General features: G+C 51.3%; 1 protein-coding gene across 2 annotated transcripts in view; it reads right to left on the bottom strand.

Moving 5' to 3' along the window:
* The window catches only part of IWS1 (interacts with SUPT6H, CTD assembly factor 1), a 114,508-nt gene that overhangs the window by 56,909 nt on the left and 36,542 nt on the right, over positions 1 to 21,057 (bottom strand). For both annotated transcript variants that reach the window (XM_075340842.1, XM_075340843.1), the window contains exons 5-6: positions 19,564 to 19,621; positions 1,287 to 1,384 (exon numbers count right to left, since the gene is read on the bottom strand). In XM_075340842.1, coding sequence (XP_075196957.1) covers positions 1,287 to 1,384; positions 19,564 to 19,621 — 156 coding nt within the window. The remainder of the gene's footprint in view (positions 1 to 1,286; positions 1,385 to 19,563; positions 19,622 to 21,057) is intronic.

Genomic DNA, 21,057 nt, shown 5'->3' with positions numbered 1-21,057 from the left:
TTTTTACATCAATTAAGAAATGTGTTCCTCAGAGCATCCGGGAGCATCACAGCCCTGGACCAGACCCCAATCAGAGGACAATAAAACTTCTCTATGAACGGCTGCAATATTTACTGCCACAACTGATTGTCCCCTTCCCATACTGATCATTCTTCTTCACATAAAACAAGTTATTTACTGTACTATTCTATGTCGTGTTGTGTATAAATATCTGACTCCAGATTTTGTACTATAAGACCCCTCTGTGATAGCATGCACGGAGCAGCCATTGCAGGATGTCATCATGGCTTTACTACAGTTGAATATGCAAAACAAGAATGCCGCGGAGACACCATCACGTTTCTCAACGCTGGCAGGAAACTAGCCAGGTCTTTCACCGGGAAGGAACAACCACGGGAAGGGCAGTCTCCAGTCAAGGAGACCACCTATGTCAAACATGGTATCCATCCACAGACAGCCGTTCCGGGGTATTTGCCCCTCATCAGTGTGGAGTAGAAAACTGGCTAGTGGGCGCAATGCCTAGTAGCAGACTACAGTTGAATGCTTTACAGCGCCACAAAGAATTCAACTGCAGTAAAGCGCTGACAGCCTCGGTGGCTCTGTGTATTGGACGCTATCACGTAGGGGTGTGTGTGCCTGCGGTCCACGTGCCTGCGGGTCCACAAGAAGCACTCCTCCATGATCGCATCCCATACACAGGGCCGCCGAGGCTGTCAGTGCTTTACTGCAGTTGAATGCTTTGTGGCGCCGTAAAGCATTCAACTGTAGTAAAGCCATGACAACATTCTGCAGCGGCCGCTCCGTGCACTGGACGCTATCACGGAGGGGTCTGTGTGCCTGCGGACTGCAAGAAGCAGCTGGATGAACCGCGGGCACGGAGGATAGGTGAGAATATTGTTTATTGTGTGTAAACGATGGCACCGTGCACCGCCGTATAAGACAACCCCCGACTTTAAGAAGATTTTCAGGGGTTAAAAAGTAGTCTTATACGCCGGAAAATACAGTACATTTCCTGCTGCTTCTCTGTAAGCCACCAGTTAACAGATTTACTTAGTTGTGCCAGCTGTGCTGTAAAGAGACTCTACTAAGGACATTTACAGGACAAACTTATAGTATTCATTTAGTCAACACAGCGGCTGCCACCATTTCTTTGCAGCATGGGGGGGGGTCCTTCAAGTATGATGTATAGGTTCGCTGAGGGAGATCAACATTTTAAGAGTTTGTGTGCATTAACATGAATGATTACATTCCAAAAGGTAGTGTGGCATAAAATAAAAAGTTCTTACATTTTACCAGACTTCATGTCTACGTCAGAATCTGAATCTTCATCTGCCAGCTTAGGAGCTGCCGGCTTTGCTCCTTCCAAATCCTCTTGGTTAAAACCCTGTGTACAGAAGAAAATATGAAGCTATACAAACTGGTCACTATCTGTAGATCCTTTATACATCACAAATGGTTTATCTGGTCTAAATCCACAAGTCTGTAGTCACTCTTGTGAATCCTCACATGGTGCGCACTGTGCACGGTGTCAGTGACAGAATCTGTAACCGGCTCTGACAGTGGAGAATCCTCACAGTGCAAGGTGCAAGTGATGTGAAGATTCACAAGTTTGCAGTCAGAAAGTAACGATGGGTAACGAATTAAAGTTGATAGAATCCGCCAAAATCCGGGACTGGCGGGTAATTGCCGGATTGAAAATAAAATCCAGATCCGCTCCGGATTCCGGTGCCCATACAAGTCTATGGGGACCAGAATCCGGAGATTAAAAAGGTTTGTGGAGGGGATGGGGGGAAAGGAGCGCCGGATCCAGATTATGCACCCAGAAATCTTTGAAACAGCCTGGATCCAGACTTTTACAGTTCGGATTCGCTCAGCCCTAGTAACGATGCTTCTGTTAATTTTAAAGGAAGGTAGGTCTTAAAATTTAAAAAAGGACAAATACTTAAAAAAATATATGGCCTTATTGACAGTAATTTTTTTTGCTATATTTTGTAATGGCTCCTTTTTGGGCTACATATATGTGGAACAGCAGCAATGTAATTATTTTTTTTTTTTTTTACTAATTTTTATAAATTAGTACACAATGGCTACACAATTGGGGTGGGGGAGGGTGGGGGGATCATTTTTGATAAGCATATATTTATCCAATGAATATTCAAAAAGAGTACCCCTTAAAGAGAATTTATCAGAAAGTAACCTAGGTTTTTGAGTTACATGCATTTTTTCCACATCATAATCTTTATTAGAAAACAAAATTAGGAATCCTTAAATATTCATAGTTGTAGCTAGGGCTTTTTTTTTTAGGCCTAAGCCACACGGCATGAAAATCTGAGAGAGTGGAATGCAATAAAACATTGTGCTAGCACCCATGAGCGATTATTTTCTCAGCCCTAATCGGACCGAGAAAACAGTCGCAGCATGCTGTGGGTGCAATGTGATCCTAGTTTCTCTCGCACTCATTCAAGTGTATGGGGCGAGAGGGGAAAAAACAAAAAAAAAAAAACAAAAACAAAATCGCACAGCACTCTCAGTACACCGGTGTACTGCAAGTGCAGAACGAGAATGGCAATAGCCGGTTACGGAGGAAAGAGAGAGATAAATCCCTCGCTCCCCTCTGCAGCGTCACCCGCCCCTCCTCAGCGCTGAAACTCTGCTGCTCAGCTGTGGTCTGATTGCAGGATCGGAACTCAGTCACAGTGAGACTTGCATGACACTTTGCTCCCTGCTGTGCTGCCAGCGTGAGCCGAGTGTCATACGAGGATCGCAGTAGTCTCCCGTGTGACCCTAGCCTTAGACTCCTACTTCCAGGATATTCAGGAACAGTTTTCAGCAAAGCTCCTTACCAGCAGTGGCAGGATTACAATGACAGATTACACCTCTATAGACAAGTAACACAATATTCACTAATCACAATAGAGGATATCACAACTGACCAGCATAGGCTCATTAGATGTTTCAATACAAGGCTAGGTTCGCACACTGCGTCTTTTTGACGCTGCGTTTTTGGCCGCTAAAAAGGCACAAACACGCACCAGCGTTGAAAAAACGCATCAAAAAACGCATGCGTTTTTGCCGCGATTTGGTGCGTTTTTAGCTGCGTTTTTGATCTCTGCGTTTTGCTGCGTTTTTCAAATGCATTGCATGGGCGGAAAACGCAGAAAAACAGGAAAGAACTGACATGTCCATTTTTTTTTTTTTAACTCAAAAACGCAGGTAAAAAAAACAGATGTGTGCGGACAGCAAAAATGAAAACTCATAGACTTTGCTGGGGAAGCAAAGTCCTGCAGTTTTGAGGCCAAAAACGCACCCGAAAAACGCCGCGAAAAGAAGGGAATTTTGTTTACTTACCGTAAATTCCTTTTCTTCTAGCTCCTATTGGGAGACCCAGACAATTGGGTGTATAGCTTCTGCCTCCGGAGGCCACACAAAGTATTACACTTTAAAAAGTGTAACCCCTCCCCTCTGCCTATACACCCTCCCGTGCATCACGGGCCCATCAGTTTTGGTGCCAAAGCAGGAAGGAGGAACCTTATAAATTGGTCTAAGGTAAATTCAATCCGAAGGATGTTCGGAGAACTGAAACCATGAACCAAAAGAACAATTCAACATGAACAACATGTGTACACAAAAGAACAACCAGCCCGAAGGGAACAGGGGCGGGTGCTGGGTCTCCCAATAGGAGCTAGAAGAAAAGGAATTTACGGTAAGTAAACAAAATTCCCTTCTTCTTTGTCGCTCCATTGGGAGACCCAGACAATTGGGACGTCCAAAAGCAGTCCCTGGGTGGGTAAAAGAATACCTCGATAAAAAGAGCCGAAAACGGCCCCCTCTTACAGGTGGGCAACCGCCGCCTGAAGGACTCGCCTACCTAGGCTGGCATCTGCCGAAGCATAGGCATGCACCTGATAGTGTTTCGTGAAAGTGTGCAGACTCGACCAGGTAGCCGCCTGACACACCTGCTGAGCCGTAGCCTGGTGCCGCAATGCCCAGGATGCACCTACGGCTTTGGTAGAATGGGCTTTTAGCCCTGAAGGAATCGGAAGCCCAGAAGAACGGTAGGCTTCAAGAATCGGTTCCTTGATCCACCGAGCCAAGGTTGACTTGGAAGCCTGCGACCCCTTACGCTGGCCAGCGACAAGGACAAAGAGCGCATCCGAACGGCGCAGGGGCGCCGTGCGAGAAATGTAGAGCCGGAGTGCTCTCACCAGATCTAACAAGTGCAAATCCTTTTCACATTGGTGAACTGGATGAGGGCAAAAAGAAGGTAAGGAGATATCCTGATTGAGATGAAAAGGGGATAACCACCTTAGGGAGAAATTCCGGGACCGGACGCAGAACCACCTTATCCTGGTGAAACACCAGGAAGGGGGCTTTGCATGACAGCGCTGCTAGCTCAGACACTCTCCGAAGTGATGTGACTGCCACTAGGAAGGCCACCTTCTGCGAAAGGCGTGACAGAGAGACATCTCGCATCGGCTCGAAAGGTGGTTTCTGAAGAGCCGTTAGCACCCTGTTAAGATCCCAGGGTTCCAGCGGACGCTTGTAGGGTGGGACTATGTGGCAAACTCCCTGCAGGAACGTGCGGACCTGCGGAAGCCTGGCTAGACGCTTTTGAAAAAACACAGAAAGCGCCAATACTTGTCCCTTGAGAGAGCCGAGAGACAAACCCTTGTCCATTCCGGATTGAAGGAAAGAAAGAAAAGTGGGTAAGGCAAACGGCCAGGGGGTAAAACCCCGATCAGCGCACCAGGATAAGAAGATCCTCCAAGCCCTGTGATAGATCTTGGCGGACGTTGGTTTCCTGGCCTGTCTCATGGTGGCAATGACATCTTGAGATAACCCTGAGGACGCTAGGAGCCAGGACTCAATGGCCACACAGTCAGGTTGAGGGCCGCAGAATTCAGATGGAAAAATGGCCCTTGAGACAGCAAGTCTGGACGGTCTGGGAGTGCCCACGGTTGACCCACCGTGAGGTGCCACAGATCCGGGTACCAGGACCTCCTCGGCCAGTCTGGAGCGACGAGGATGGCGCGGCGGCAGTCGGACCTGATCTTGCGTAACACTCTGGGCAGCAGTGCCAGAGGAGGAAATACATAAGGCGGTCGAAACTGCGACCAATCCTGAACTAATGCGTCCGCCGCCAGAGCTCTGTGATCTTGAGACCGTGCCATGAATGCCGGGACTTTGTTGTTGTGCCGAGACGCCATGAGGTCGACGTCCGGCGTTCCCCAGCGGCAACAGATCTCTTGAAACACGTCCGGGTGAAGAGACCATTCCCCTGCGTCCATGCCCTGGCGACTGAGAAAGTCTGCTTCCCAGTTTTCTACGCCCGGGATGTGAACTGCGGAGATGGTGAAGGCTGTGGCTTCCGCCCACAGCAGAATCCGCCGAACTTCTTAGAAGGCTTGACGACTGCGTGTGCCGCCCTGGTGGTTGATGTACGCGACCGCCGTGGCGTTGTCCGACTGTATTCGGATCTGCCTGCCCTCCAGCCACCGCTGGAACGCCTTTAGGGCTAGATACACTGCCCTTATCTCCAGAACATTGATCTGAAGGGAGGACTCTGGCTGAGTCCAGGTTCCCTGAGCCCTGTGGTGGAGGAAGACCGCTCCCCACCCTGACAGACTCGCGTCCGTCGTGACCACAGCCCAGGATGGGGGCAGGAAGGATTTTCCCTTCGACAAAGAAGTGGGAAGAAGCCACCACTGAAGAGAGGTTTTGGCTGCCAGTGAAAGAGAGACGTTCCTGTCTAGGGACGTCGACCTCCTGTCCCATTTGCGGAGAATGTCCCATTGAAGTGGACGCAGATGAAACTGCGCAAAGGGAACTGCCTCCATTGCTGCCACCATCTTCCCTAGGAAGTGCATGAGGCGCCTCAAGGGGTGTGACTGGGCCCGAAGGAGAGATTGCACCCCTGTCTGCAGTGAACGCTGTTTGTCCAGCGGAAGCTTCACTATCGCTGAGAGAGTATGAAACTCCATCCAGAGGTAAGTCAGTGATTGGGTCGGTGTCAATTTTGACTTTGGGAAATTGATGATCCACCCGAACCTCTGGAGAGTCTCCAGAGCAATGGTCAGGCTGTGTAGACATGCCACCCGGGAGGGTGCCTTGACTAGAAGATCGTCTAAGTAAGGGATCACCGAGTGGCCCTGAGAGTGTAGGACCGCCACCACTGCTGCCATGACCTTGGTGAAGACCCGTGGGGCTGTCGCCAGGCCGAAAGGCAGTGCCACGAACTGAAGGTGTTCGTCCCCGATGGCGAAACGCAGGAAGCGTTGATGCTCTGGTGCAATCGGCACATGGAGATAAGCATCCCTGATGTCGATTGAGGCTAGGAAGTCTCCTTGGGACATCGAGGCGATGACCGAGCGGAGAGATTCCATCCGGAACCGTCTGGTTCTCACATGTCTGTTGAGCAGTTTGAGGTCCAGAACGGGACGGAATGATCCGTCCTTTTTTGGCACCACGAACAAGTTGGAGTAAAAACCGCGACCACGTTCTTGAAGGGGAACGGGGATCACAACTCCTTCTGCCTTCAGAGTGTTCACCGCCTGAAAAAGTGCATCGGCTCGCTCGGGGGGCGGAGATGTTCTGAAGAAACGAGTCGGAGGACGAGAACTGAGCTCTATCCTGTAACCGTGAGACAGAATGTCTCTCACCCATCGGTCTTGGACATGTGGCAACCAGGCGTCGCAAAAGCGGGAGAGCCTGCCACCGACCGAGGATGCGGTTTGGGGAGGCCGAAAGTCATGAGGAGGCCGCCTTGGAGGCGGTTCCTCCGGCGGTCTTTGTAGGACGTGACTTAGACCGCCATGCAGAAGAGTTCCTCTGGCCCTTCTCTGACCTGTTGGACGTGGAGGAATGGGACCTGGCTGAGGGCCGAAAGGACCGAAACCTCGGTTGTATCCTTCGTTGCTGAGGTCTGGTTTGGACTGGGGTAAGGACGAGTCCTTTCCCTTGGATTGTTTAATAATTTCGTCCAATTGCTCGCCAAACAAACGGTCGCCAGAAAATGGCAAACCGGTTAAGAACTTCTTGGAAGCAGAGTCTGCCTTCCATTCGCGTAGCCACATGGCCCTGCGGACTGCCACCGAATTAGCGGATGCTACCGCTGTACGGCTCGCAGAGTCCAGGACGGCGTTCATGGCGTAGGACGAAAAGGCTGACGCCTGAGAAGTCAAAGACACAACTTGCGGAGCAGAGGTACGTGTGACCGCATTAATCTCAGACAGACAAGCTGAGATAGCTTGGAGTGCCCACACGGCTGCAAAGGCCGGAGCAAAAGACGCGCCTATGGCTTCATAGATGGATTTCATCAGGAGCTCTATTTGCCTGTCCGTGGCATCCTTGAGCGATGAACCATCTGCCACTGATACTACGGATCTAGCCGCCAGTCTAGAGACTGGAGGATCCACCTTGGGACACTGAGCCCAACCCTTAACTACGTCAGGGGGGAAGGGGTAACGTGTGTCATTAAGGCGCTTAGTAAAGCGCTTGTCCGGAAATGCTCTGTGCTTCTGGACAGCATCTCTGAAGTTAGAGTGATCGAAAAACGCACTCCGTGTACGTTTGGGAAACCTAAACTGGTGCTTCTCCTGCTGCGAAGCAGACTCCTCTATAGGTGGAGTTGGGGGAGAAAGATCTAGCACCTGGTTGATGGACGCTATAAGGTCATTTACTATGGCGTCCCCTTCAGGTGTATCTAGATTGAGAGCAACGTCAGGATCAGAGCCCTGAGCTGCGACCTCCGCTTCATCCTCCAGAGAGTCCTCATGCTGAGACCCCGAACAGCGTGATGAAGTCGGGGAAGGTTCCCTGCGAGCCCGCTTAGCCGGTCTGGGACTGCGGTCCGTGTTGGAGTCCTCACCGTGGGACCTAGGTGTCACCCCAGGAGCACTTTGCTGCGCCGACCGAGAGGGGCCTGGGGGCGATGAACTCACAGTGCCCTGGGCCTGTGTTACCGATCTGGACTGCAAGGCTTCTAGTATCTTAGCAGACCATTTGTCCATAGACTGAGCCATGGACTGTGAAAGCGACTCAGAGTTTCTCAGCCAAAACTGCAAACTCTGTCCCTGCCACCTGGACAGTGGAAGCCGGCGGTTCTACCTGAGCCGAGATTCCCATCAGTGCCCGAGGCTCCGGCTGAGTGAGTGCCACAGGGGCCGAGAATTGCACACAGTGAGGGTAGGTGGAACCTGCAGGTAACATAGCCGCACAAGAGGTACAGGTTGCAAAATAAGCCTGTGCCTTGGCACCCTTGCTCTTTGCGGACGACATGCGGTTGTCTCCTCTGAGAGTGATCAGTGAGGGTATATAGCCAAAAGCAAAATAATGCGGCCGAACAGAGAAAATGTATACTAATATATATATATATATATATATATATATATATATATATTACACACACACTTCGGCACCTCAGGGGGGCCAGCACCTGGTAACCGGTGTGGCTTACAGACCGCCCAAAGCGGTTGTGTGTCCACCAGATTCCCCGCCTGGGCCTCCCAGAGCTGTGGAGCTCGTTCTGAAAACCTCCACCTGCAGAAGTGATTGTAACAATGGCTGCCAGAGTTCTCAGGGGAGGAGGGAGCCGTGGGCGGTGACTAATAAAGTGCGGGAATCTGGTGCCCCACAGTGCTCAGTGAGGGGGGAGGAGAACACCTAAGTATGCTCCAGCCCTCACTGCCGACGTCCAGTCGACCGTCCCGCCCTTACCCCTGACTGGCAGACCCGGGGGCGGGAGTTATGGTACTAGGCCGCAGAAGCCGGGGACTAAATTTAATAACGCGGCCGACGAACAGGCGCGGTCGGCGCGGTAGTCCCGGTCGTCACAGAAAAACAGCAGCCGCTGCAGCGTCTGTAACAGGCGCTCCTGCGCCGTCCCCAAGGGGACACAGAGTACCTTTTAGATGCAGGGCCTGTCCCTGATGATACCCAGTCTCCTGTCAGTCAGATTCCCCCAGGGGCTGCGGAGGGAGCCCGGTGCTAGTGAAAGGTGACCGGTTAGGATCCCACTTCTCCCAGAGCCTCTAAGGGATGGGGAAGGAAAACGGCATGTGGCTCCAGCCTTTGTACCCGCAATGGGTACCTCAACCTTGACAGCACCGCCGACTTAGTGGGGTGAGAAGGGAGCATGCCGGGGGCCCCGTGGGGGCCCTCTTTTCTTCCATCCGATACAATCAGCAGCTGCTGCTGACTAAATGTGGAGCTTGCGTGAATGTGTGCCTCCTTCAACACAAAGCATAAAACTGATGGGCCCGTGATGCACGGGAGGGTGTATAGGCAGAGGGGAGGGGGTTACACTTTTTAAAGTGTAATACTTTGTGTGGCCTCCGGAGGCAGAAGCTATACACCCAATTGTCTGGGTCTCCCAATGGAGCGACAAAGAAACGCACTGTGCGCACATAGCCCAAGAGTTAGTAGAGGGTCCGTTCAATGTGTATTGTGCAAGTATTAAAACAGCAAGTTGATAAGGGTTTAAGAGGGCGCCAGTGGCCAAAGTGAAAACGGCAAGATTTATTTTAAAATAAAATTGTGATATGAAGAAAAGAAAAAAAAAAAAGGGAAGGATTTTGGATAGTTCTATAATCTTTCTTGCAGCCTTCATTGGAGGACACAGGAAGAACCATGGGTGTTTGCTGCTGTTACACTAGGCAAAGAAGGGAATTTTGTTACTTACCGTAAATTCCTTTTCTTCTAGCTCTTATTGGGAGACCCAGACGATTGGGGTATAGCTACTGCCCTCTGGAGGCCACACAAAGCACTACATCAAAAGTGCAAGGCCCCTCCCCCTCTGGCTATACCCCCCCGTGGTATCACGGGTTCTCCAGTTTTAGTGCCAAAGCAAGAAGGAGGAAGCCAATAACTGGTTTAAACAAATTAACTCCGAATAACATCGGAGAACTGAAAAAACCGTTCAACATGAACAACATGTGTACCCGCAAACAACAAAAAAACATCCCGAAGGACAACAGGGCGGGTGCTGGGTCTCCCAATAAGAGCTAGAAGAAAAGGAATTTACGGTAAGTAACAAAATTCCCTTCTTCTTCAGCGCTCTATTGGGAGACCCAGACGATTGGGACGTCCAAAAGCTGTCCCTGGGTGGGTAAAGAAATACCTCATGTTAGAGCTGCAAAACAGCCCTCCCCTACAGGGGTGTCACTGCCGCCTGCAGGACTCTTCTACCTAAGCTGGCATCCGCCGAAGCATAGGTATGCACCTGATAATGCTTGGTGAAAGCGTGCAGACTGGACCAGGTAGCTGCCTGGCACACCTGTTGAGCCGAAGCCTGGTGACGAAATGCCCAGGACGCACCCACGGCTCTGGTTGAGTGGGCTTTTAGCCCTGAAGGAACCGGAAGCCCCGCAGAACGGTAGGCCTCTAGAATTGGTTCTTTGATCCATCGAGCCAGGGTGGCTTTAGAAGCCTGCAACCCCTTGCGCGGACCAGCGACAAGGACAAAAAGTGCATCGGCACGGCGCATGGGCGCCGTTCGGGAAATGTAGATTCTGAGTGCTCTCACCAGATCTAGCAAACGTAAGTCCTTTTCATACCGGTGAACCGGATGAGGACAAAAAGAAGGCAAGGATATATCCTGATTAAGATGAAAAGAGGATACGACCTTAGGGAGAAACTCCGGAATAGGGCGCAGCACTACCTTGTCCTGGTGGAACACCAGGAAGGGAGCCTTGGATGACAGAGCTGCCAGCTCAGACACTCGCCGAAGCGATGTGATCGCAACAAGAAACGCCACTTTCTGTGACAGCCGAGAAAAGGAAACTTCCTTCAGAGGCTCGAAGGGCGGCTTCTGAAGAGCAACTAGTACCCTGTTCAGATCCCAAGGATCTAACGGCCGCTTGTACGGGGGCACAATATGACAGACCCCCTGCAGGAACGTGCGCACCTTAGGAAGACGTGCTAGACGCTTCTGAAAAAACACGGATAGTGCCGAAACTTGCCCTTTAAGGGAGCTGAGCGACAAGCCCTTTTCTAACCCCGATTGCAGGAAGGAAAGAAACTTGGGCAATGCAAATGGCCAGGGAGACACTCCCTGAGCAGAGCACCAGGACAAGAAAATCTTCCACGTTCTGTGGTAGATCTTAGCCGAATTCGACTTTCTAGCTTGTCTCATTGTGGCAACGACTCCCTGAGATAATCCAGCAGATGCTAGGATCCAGGACTCAATGGCCACACAGTCAGGTTCAGGGCCGCAGAATTCTGATGGAAAAACGGCCCTTGGGACAGTAAGTCTGGTCGGTCTGGCAGTGACCACGGTCGACCGATCGTGAGATGCCACAGATCCGGATACCACGACCTCCTCGGCCAGTCTGGAGCGACGAGTATGACGCGGCTGCACTCGGATCTGATCTTGCGTAGCACTCTGGGCAAGAGCGCCAGAGGCGGAAACACGTATGGGAGCTGAAACTGCGACCAATCTTGAACCAAGGCGTCTGCCGCCAGAGCTCTTTGATCGCGCGACCTCGCCATGAATGCCGGGACCTTGTTGTTGTGCCGGGATGCCATTAGGTCGACGTCCGGCACTCCCCAGCGGCGACAGATTTCCTGAAACACGTCCGGGTGAAGGGACCACTCCCCTGCGTCCATGCCCTGGCGACTGAGGAAGTCTGCTTCCCAGTTTTCTACGCCTGGGATGTGAACCGCGGATATGGTGGATGCTCTGTCCTCCACCCACAATAGAATGCGCCGGACTTCTTGGAAGGCTTGCCGACTGCGCGTCCCTCCTTGGTGGTTGATGTATGCCACCGCTGTGGAGTTGTCCGATTGGATTCGGATCTGCTTTCCTTCCAGCCACTGTTGGAAGGCCAGTAGAGCAAGATACACTGCTCTGATCTCCAGAACATTGATCTGAAGGGTGGACTCCTGCGGAGTCCACGTCCCCTGAGCCCTGTGGTGGAGAAATACTGCTCCCCACCCTGACAGACTCGCATCTGTCGTGACTACTGCCCAGGATGGGGGCAGGAAGGATCTTCCCTGAGACAATGAGGTGGGAAGGAGCCACCATTGTAGGGAGTCCTTGGCCGTCTGGGAAAGCGAGACTTTCCTGTCCAGGGACGTTGACTTCCCGTCCCATTGGCGGAGAATGTCCCATTGAAGTGGGCGCAGATGAAACTGCGCAAAGGGAACTGCTTCCATGGCTGCCACCATCTTCCCTAGGAAATGCATGAGGCGCCGCAAGGGATGCAACTGGCCCTGCAGAAGAGATTGCACCCCTGTCTGTAGTGACCGCTGCTTGTCCAGCGGAAGCTTCACTATCGCTGCTAGAGTATGAAACTCCATGCCAAGATACGTTAGTGATTGAGTCGGTGATAGGATCGACTTTGGAAAGTTGATGATCCATCCGAAAGACTGTAGGGTCTCCAGCGTAGCATTCAGGCTGTGCTGACATGCCTCTTGAGAGGGAGCTTTGACTAGTAAATCGTCTAGGTAAGGGATCACCGAGTGTCCCTGAGAGTGCAAGACTGCTACCACCGCCGCCATGACCTTGGTGAAGACCCGTGGGGCTGTCGCCAGACCAAATGGCAGAGCTACGAACTGAAAATGGTCGTCTCCTATCACAAAACGTAGAAAACGTTGATGTTCTGTAGCAATTGGCACGTGGAGATAAGCATCTTTGATGTCTATTGAGGCAAGGAAGTCTCCTCTGGACATTGAGGCAATGACAGAACGCAGGGTTTCCATCCGGAACTTCCTGGCGTGCACATGTTTGTTGAGCCGTTTTAGGTCCAGAACAGGACGGAACGAGCCGTCCTTTTTTGGAACCACAAAGAGATTGGAGTAAAACCCTTGCCCTTGTTCCTGAGGCGGGACTGGGATCACCACTCCTTCCGCTCTTAGGGAGTCCACCGCCTGCAGCAGAGCATCTGCTCGGTCTGGATGTGGGGAGGTTCTGAAGAACCGAGCTGGAGGACGAGAATTGAACTCGATTCTGTACCCGCGAGACAAAATGTCCGTCACCCACCGGTCTTTGACCTGTGACATCCAAATGCCGGAAAAGCGGGAGAGCCTGCCCCCGACCGGCGATGCGGAGGGAGGGGGCTGGAAGTCATGAGGTAGCCGCTTTGGAAGCGGTACCTCCATTTGCTTTCTTGGGGCGCGTGTGAGCCCGCCACGAATCTGAGTTTCTTTGCGTCCTCTGAGTCCCTTTGGACGAGGTAAATGGTGTCTTGCCCGAACCTCGAAAGGACTGAAACCTCTGCTGCCACTTTTTCTGCTGAGGTTTGGTTGTTCTGGGTTGTGGTAAAGAGGAGTCTTTACCCTTGGACTGCTTAATGATATCAGCCAATGGCTCGCCAAACAGTCTCTCTCTAGATAAAGGCAAACTGGTTAAACATTTTTTGGAACCAGCATCTGCTTTCCAGTCCTTTAACCACAAGGCTCTGCGCAAAACTACCGAATTGGCGGACGCCATTGAGGTGCGACTGGTAGATTCTAGGACCGCATTGATAGCGTAAGACGCAAACGCCGACATCTGCGTGGTAAGGTGCGCCACTTGCGGCACTGCTGGATGTATGATAGCATCCACTTTTGCTAAGCCAGCTGAAATAGCCTGGAGTGCCCATACGGCTGCGAATGCCGGAGCAAACGACGCGCCGATAGCTTCATAGACAGATTTTAACCAAAGGTCCATCTGTCTGTCATTGGCATCTTTAAGTGAAGCGCCATCCTCCACTGCAACTATAGACCTAGCTGCGAGTTTGGAAATCGGGGGGTCTACCTTTGGACACTGTGTCCAGCGCTTGACCACCTCAGGGGGGAAAGGGAAACGCGTATCTTTAGATCGTTTAGAGAAACGCCTTTCTGGGTGAGCGTCGTGCTTCTGGATTGATTCTCTGAAGTCAGAGTGATCCAAGAAAGCACTCAATTTACGCTTGGGATAAAGGAAACGAAACTTTTCCTGCTCCGCAGCCGCCTCTTCTGCTGAGGGGGCTGGGGGAGAAATATCCAACAGCCTATTGATGGCTGAGATAAGGTCGTTTACCATGGCATCCCCATCAGGGGTATCCAGGTTGAGAGGGATTCCAGGAATGGATTCCTGATCACTCTCATCAGACACATCACAGGGAGACTGATTGCGCTGAGACCCTGAGCAGTGTGATGACGTCGAGGGTCTTTCCCAGCGAGCTCGCTTAGGGTGGCTGGGGCTATCATCTGAGTCATAATCCTCGGCCTGTGAAGCCGGGGACCCCCCTGTGGGCTGGATTAAATCCAAGTGAGGGGGACCTGAGGGCAGAGGCCTCGCCGTGTCCAAAGACTGAGCCCCATGCATAGATTGCAAGGTTTCAAGGATTTTTGCCATAGACACAGACATATTATCCGCAAAAACTGCAAAGTCTGTCCCTGTCACCGGGGCAGAACTTACAAGCGTCTCAGCCTGGGTCACTACCCCTCCTGACTCCGGCTGGCGAAGCAGCACCGGGTCGGAGCATTGCACACAATGGGAGCCTGCTGGTAGATTAGCCCCACATGCAGCACACGCAGCACACACAGCCCTGGCCTTGGCAGCCTTGCGTTTTGAGGATGGCATGTTGCTGCTTCCACAGAGTGATCTGGGAGATGCAGCCAGAAGCGACCTCACAGTGCAAGAAATACAATATTTATATATCTGTACAGTACACCGATACACCGTGAGGCACTAGAGGGACCAGCACAGACAAATCGCTTACCGCCCGCTTAAAAAGCGGGTGTGTGGTCGCCAGATAGCCCCTAGTCCAGGTCTCCCAGAGCCTTGCGTCCTTCCTCCAGCCAGACTGCATGTAATGGCTGCCGGCGTCTGAGAGGAAGGGGGGCGGGCCCTGGGCGTTCCTGGCCAAGAGCGGGAAGCCTGCTTCCCTCTGTGCCTAGTGTGAGGGCTGGAGCATGTAAATCAGGCTCCAGCCCTCGTCGCTGCTAGCGAACAGCGTCTCTCCCCTACCCTGAATGACAGGGTGGGGGCGGGAACGAAACGGAGCTGCCGGCGTCCTAGGCCCAAAAAGCCGGGGACTCAATTTATAACCGCCGCCGCCGTAAAAGCGCGGACGGCGGATCCCCGGCGCACCACAAGTCACAGCAGCGCCGCCCGGTCCAGAGGGGGTCGGCGCTGCGTTCCCATACACAAACAATCCCCCAGTAATCTGTAGGGACACTGGCTCCAACGTTGCGGTCCCCGGCGCACTACAACACCCAGCCAGCCCGGAGTGTGTCTGTGCCTGCCGGGGACACAGAGTACCTGTATGATGCAGGGCCTGTCCCTGATCGTACTCCTGCTCCGTCTCCAACAGGTTCTAATGGGTCTGTGGATGGAGCCCGGCGTCAGAGCTGAGAGGCCGGTAGGATCCCACTTCCACAGAGCCCTACAAGGGGATGTGGAAGGAAAACAGCATGTCAGGCTCCAGCCCTGTACCAGCAATAGGTACCTCAACCTTACAACACCATCCAGGGGTGAGAAGGGAGCATGCTGGGGACACTATATGTGTCCTCTTTTCTTCCATCCGAAATAGTCAGCAGCTACTGCTGACTAAAATCTGTGGAGCTATGCATGGAATGTCTGACCTCCTTCGCACACAAAGCTAAAACTGGAGAACCCGTGATACCACGGGGGGGTATAGCCAGAGGGGGAGGGGCCTTGCACTTTTGATGTAGTGCTTTGTGTGGCCTCCAGAGGGCAGTAGCTATACCCCAATCGTCTGGGTCTCCCAATAGAGCGCTGAAGAAAAAAAGTTGGCTCCTCAGCAGGTTACACCCTCAAATGGACACAAAGCTAATTAGTGAGCAAGCTGTAAGGGTCAGGACCCGCTGCATCCTGGAAGCGGCAAGGCCGCGAGTCTCTTCTGCAGGAGAACACAGGAGACTGCAGCTGCTCGTACCTACGATCAGGGTTTGGTGCACTGCGGTCTCTCACTGTGTTCTTATGGAGGACGCATGAGACTCCGCAGCAAAAAATTGACATGCTGCGGCCTCTGAAACCCGCACCGCAGGTCCATTTTTGCTGTGGGCCGCACACGCACAGTGGGCATGGGATTTGTAAAAATCCCTTCCAGTGTTTCTACTGTACATCGCAGATTTTGGAAGCAGCAAAAACACGTTACATCTAAAACGCTGCAAACACTAATCATGGGCACGCACCCTAAGAGAAGCAACAGACTTCGCATTAGCAATGGATAATACAAACATTGAAAGAAAGGGAGGGTATTGTGTTCCCCAATGAAGGCTCTGAGAAAGATTTTATGGTGAGTACCCAAAATCCCCTCTTCTCTGTGGCCATATTGGGGGACACAGGAAGACTATGGGACATCCCAAAGCAATCTCAAGGGTGGGAAAAAGGTAAACCAATGAAAGCACAAGAATTACAGTTCAATTAAGGACAGCAATCGCATAACTGCAACTTGCAAAACTCTCCTGCCTAGGCAGGCATCTAAGGCATTCATATCAACTCTGTAAAATTTGGAGAACATGTGAACAGCAGACTAGGGCAGTGCCTTGCAAACCTGCAACTCGGAAGCCAGATGACGAACGGCCCAAGAGGCCCCCACAGCCCTAGTGGAATGAGCACACACCCCAGACGGGAAGAGTTCTATTTTTTTTGTACGGCGCACTTGTGAGATTGCAGAACAAATCAACCAACCAATAATAGCCTTGAAGGCCTGAAGTCCTTGCTGGGTGCCTTCAGGAATGACATAAGAATTCCTTGCATCTATGGAGATATACTGGAAAGTTACATGCTATTGCCTCTAACGACATTGATTTACTTAGGGATCGTTCCATGGGACCTGAAAGAGAGGGCCAAAATGAAGGAAGAACGATATCTTCATTAAAGGGAACCTGTCATGTAGAATATGAGTTCTGACCTATCAGCAGACGCATGTGTGCCCTAATTACACCTCCCTACCCATCCCTGTGTTGTAAAATTGTGTAATATGAAAGTAATAAAAATCGTTTTATTACTTACATATTTCCTACGTAAATAGCAGAGCTAGTCACCCCATGGGCGTCGCATCGCCCTGTGGGCGTGATACCATGGATTCACATGAGCAACGTTCCCCGTCGCTCCTTCAGAATCCCGCGCGTGCGCACTTACCATTCCCGCAGAATTTTCCGGGTGCTCGTTGTCAGTTTCAGATGTGCTCTACGCATGATCAGAAAAGTCTGACCATGCGCAGAGCACGTCTGAAGCCAGCGAGTGAATACCCGGAAAAGGCTGCGGGAATGTAAGTGCAAACACAAGCGGGATCTGAAGGAGCAGCGAAGCGCTTCCGTGTGAAAACAGGAATTATGATGCCTAGTCGGACCAGTGAAAACATGGCTTTGAAAAAATCTGAAATGAGGGTGGGGTTGCTTGGGGGACTGGGATTAGAAAAAAACGATTCTAGGGGAAAGAGGCAAATTTTATCTTATGATCGAAGGAGACTACTTCCCTGATTCAAGCATCTTCGACTGTAGAATGCCAAACATCTGAAAGAGGAGTCATCGGCCCACCATGAGAGACCTGTCATGCAGAGGAGCATCTGCTAAGCCAACAGTCCTAAACTGTTGATTGTGTGGACACTAGGAGGGAGTTTGCTTGAAGGAAGGTCTCTGAATGATTTCTTTTAACAAATGGACCCTTCAGAAAAAAAAGAATTGCTGCAAGGACCAAAAGGGCTTAGTCATCTGTCTGGTAGAGGGACGGTTGGGTATTTGTGAGGGAGCAGGGTGCTCCTTCCACCCTACCTCAAGAATAATCTGATTCAACTTTGCTCCAAACAGGCGAGAACCCTGAAAAGGTAGACCGGTGAGAGACTTCTTGCTGGTGATGAGTCTACATCCTTAAATTCAAAGGCTGATTGCCAGCCAGGATTAGGCTGTCCACCATGTCCGTTAACTTCGAGGCTTGTTTGGAATTCAAATCAGAATCGGAGTTGGACTTGAGTGTTGCATTAGGCTTGGGAGGGGGAGAGCAAGACCGAGAGACTAGTCCAGAAGGTCCAGAAACAGGGTTTTGGTGAGCTGGAGTGGATCCTTTCCTTGTACCTATTAAGGAATAGCAGTAGGATCTGCCTCAGCTAAAGGAGTGGACAAGGAACCCAAGGTGGGCAGGACGCTAGGTAGGCTGTCCAGGACAGAAACTAAGGTCTGTGAGACCTTGGTTAGCTTGGCAACGGACAGAGAAGCAAGGCCCATACTGGAGGGTCAGCAACATGTCCTCACGGGCAGTGAGAAGCTCCTGGGAGGCGGCTACAATCAAAACAGAGGGCCCCTGGAAATTTGCATTTGCAAGACGAACAAGTTTATTACAAAAGTAATGAGGGAGAGAACCCTTTCCCTTCGAGTTAGACATAGGGGAACCTGAAGGGGAGTGCTGCTGAGGAGTGTCATCTTGATAGAAGGTAAAGCTTACCCCACCTTGCACAGGATGATCCACAGGCAGACACGGGGGAGCAGCATGTGGGGGATTGGAGGAACCAGGAGTACAGAGGTGCGGCGGAGGACACACTCCTTCAAGATGGTGACTACTATGAGAAGGACATGGCCTGAGCAAAGATGCACTAGCACCCAGGCTATTACAATAGGCCAGGAGACTGACATCCAGAACTAGAGGGGCGGAGCTAAGAAAGCGCATGGAAAAAGCCTGCGAGCGAGATGGGGTGAGAGGGGTAGGGGGTGTTGTCTATCGGCATATAGGCCGCAGAGAAGCCAGGGCCTAAATTTTGGGAATAGATCGAGGAAGGGTACCAAGGCACCACAGAAGTGACAGTGGGTGCTGTAAAACTAGCCTCTATAAGGAGGGAGAGCTCCCACTGCCCTTAGACTAAGGGAGCCAACCTAGGAGAGGAGGGGAAAGTGACATGGTCCTTAAGGAGCCGCAGCTGAAGCCTCCTCAATGCTGGAGAAAAGGGGAAGCTACTCCGTGGATGGCTATCACTGGCCTGTGGAGAGAATACCTTGGAATTTCTGAAGATAATTCTGATTTCTCTTCACACGCAATGTAGAAGACAGTTCGGACCTCTGAAAGCAATATTCTGGGATCGAGAAACATCTTGCTCCAGACACAGACACGCTGTTGTGGATGATCAGAGAGGTAATGTCACGGACTGTCTGATCACCTAAACGCTCTTTATGTGTTAGGGGTTAGAGTCCCTCCACTGCAGACCAGAGAGGGCACAGTGTGACGGGTGTCACATCGTTCACTAGGTGGGATAACGGAATAAGCGATTACACCGTTTCCCTCAGGCAAAATTTGAAAGAAAAAAGAAATGCTGCTTAAAAAAAAATTACAACACTTAAGGTAGAGACTGGTCTAAATGCAGACCAGTGTCTGCCACCTACAACCACTAAGCTAACAGTGATTATCTTTGTGCCAGTTGATGGGTATAACCTGCTAAAGAGGAACTTACTATTTTGCCTAGTGCCAGCCTTCTATTGGCAGCAGCATACTGGAGCAGTCTTCATGTGTCACTCAATGAAGCAATAGAGAACCAACCTCTCTCAAAGTTTTTCTATTTTAAAATACATTTAAACATAAAGCCCTAGGTCATTTTCAGAAGTTCCTTCACGTTTTAAAAAGGAAAACTAATAATCCTTCCTTACCGTAAACTCTTCCTCCTCTTCATCGCCAGATTCTCCAAAAATGTCCGCAATTAGATTTCTGCATAAGAAAAAAGAGAATTTTGTTTACTTACCGTAAATTCTTTTTCTTATAGTTCCGTCATGGGAGACCCAGACCATGGGTGTATAGCTACTGCCTCCGGAGGACACACAAAGTTACTACACTCAAAACGTGTAGCTCCTCCCTCCTAGCATATACACCCCCTGCTAGCCAGTCCTAGCCAGTTTAGTGCAAAAGCTGAAGGAGGACATCCACCCACAAGTAGAGATAGAGTAAAACCCGGAATAACCGGAGCCTCTGTCTACAACAACAGCCGGTGAAGACACACGGAACAAGAAACTTGCCAACAGGCAATAGGGAGGGTGCTGGGTCTCCCATGACGGAACTATAAGAAAAAGAATTTACGGTAAGTAAACAAAATTCTCTTTTTCTTTATCGTTCCTATGGGAGACCCAGACCATGGGACGTCCCAAAGCAGTCCATGGGTGGGAATAAACAGACAACTGAGAAGCAGGAAAACCCAACTTCACAAATGGGCGACAGACACCTGAAAGATGCGTCTGCCGAAGCCCGCGTCTGCCAAAGCAAGAGCATGCCTTGGATAGAGCTTCGAAAAAGTATGCAGACTAATTCGAGCTGCCGTCTGACAGACCTACTGAGCCGTAGCCTGAAAGCCGAAAAGGCACCGACAGGTCTGATCAAATGTGCTCTGATCCCCAGCGGGGAAGGCACTTGAGTACACTTGTAGGCCTCGGAAATGGCCGACCTAAGCTAACGAACAAGGGTCGGCTTAGATGCAGAGAGACCGCTATGCTGACTAGCAGTCAGTACTAGAGAGAGGTGCACCGCCTAATAACGGCGGTGCGAGACACCTAGATCCGGGGCGCCCGCACCAGATCCAGGATATGCAACGCTTCCTCAAGCGATGAAGAGGAGCCGGACAAAAGGAAGGCAGGAAAATTGCCCCGGATAAGGTGGAAGCAGTAACCACCTTAGGGAAAAAAGTCCGGAGTCGGACGGAGACCACCTTGTCTTGATGCAAAAGACCAAAAAAGGGGGTAACTCAGAGAGAGTGCAGCCAGAACTCCCTGGCAGGAAATTATAGCCACTAGAAAGACTACTTTCTGTGAAAGATGAAACAAAGAAACCTCCCTAAGAAGCGCAAAGGGGGGTTTCCGGGAACGGGGAGGACCGGATTAAGGTCCCAGGGCTCCATAGACCGCCGGAAAGGCGGAATGATGTAAGACGCGCCCTTAAAGGAGCGCACCGGAGCCAGCCGGACGATACGCCGCTGGCACATACCGACAGAACGGAGACCTGTCCCTTAATGAGGGATAGTCCTAGCTGTAGACCGGACTGTGGAAGGGACAGGAGGGTCGGCAAGGCTAAAAAGGTCCAAGGACACCTTGGAGCTCGAGTCATAGCGGAGATGACTTCAGGAAGGATACCAGAAGTCGCCAAGATCCAGGACTCAA

This window comes from Anomaloglossus baeobatrachus, chromosome 3, assembly GCF_048569485.1.
Source record: "Anomaloglossus baeobatrachus isolate aAnoBae1 chromosome 3, aAnoBae1.hap1, whole genome shotgun sequence".
In the NCBI taxonomy this organism is placed as follows: Eukaryota; Metazoa; Chordata; class Amphibia; order Anura; family Aromobatidae; genus Anomaloglossus; species Anomaloglossus baeobatrachus.
The sequence above is the reverse complement of the archived record's forward strand: the minus strand, read 5'-3'. Positions and strand labels throughout refer to the sequence as shown.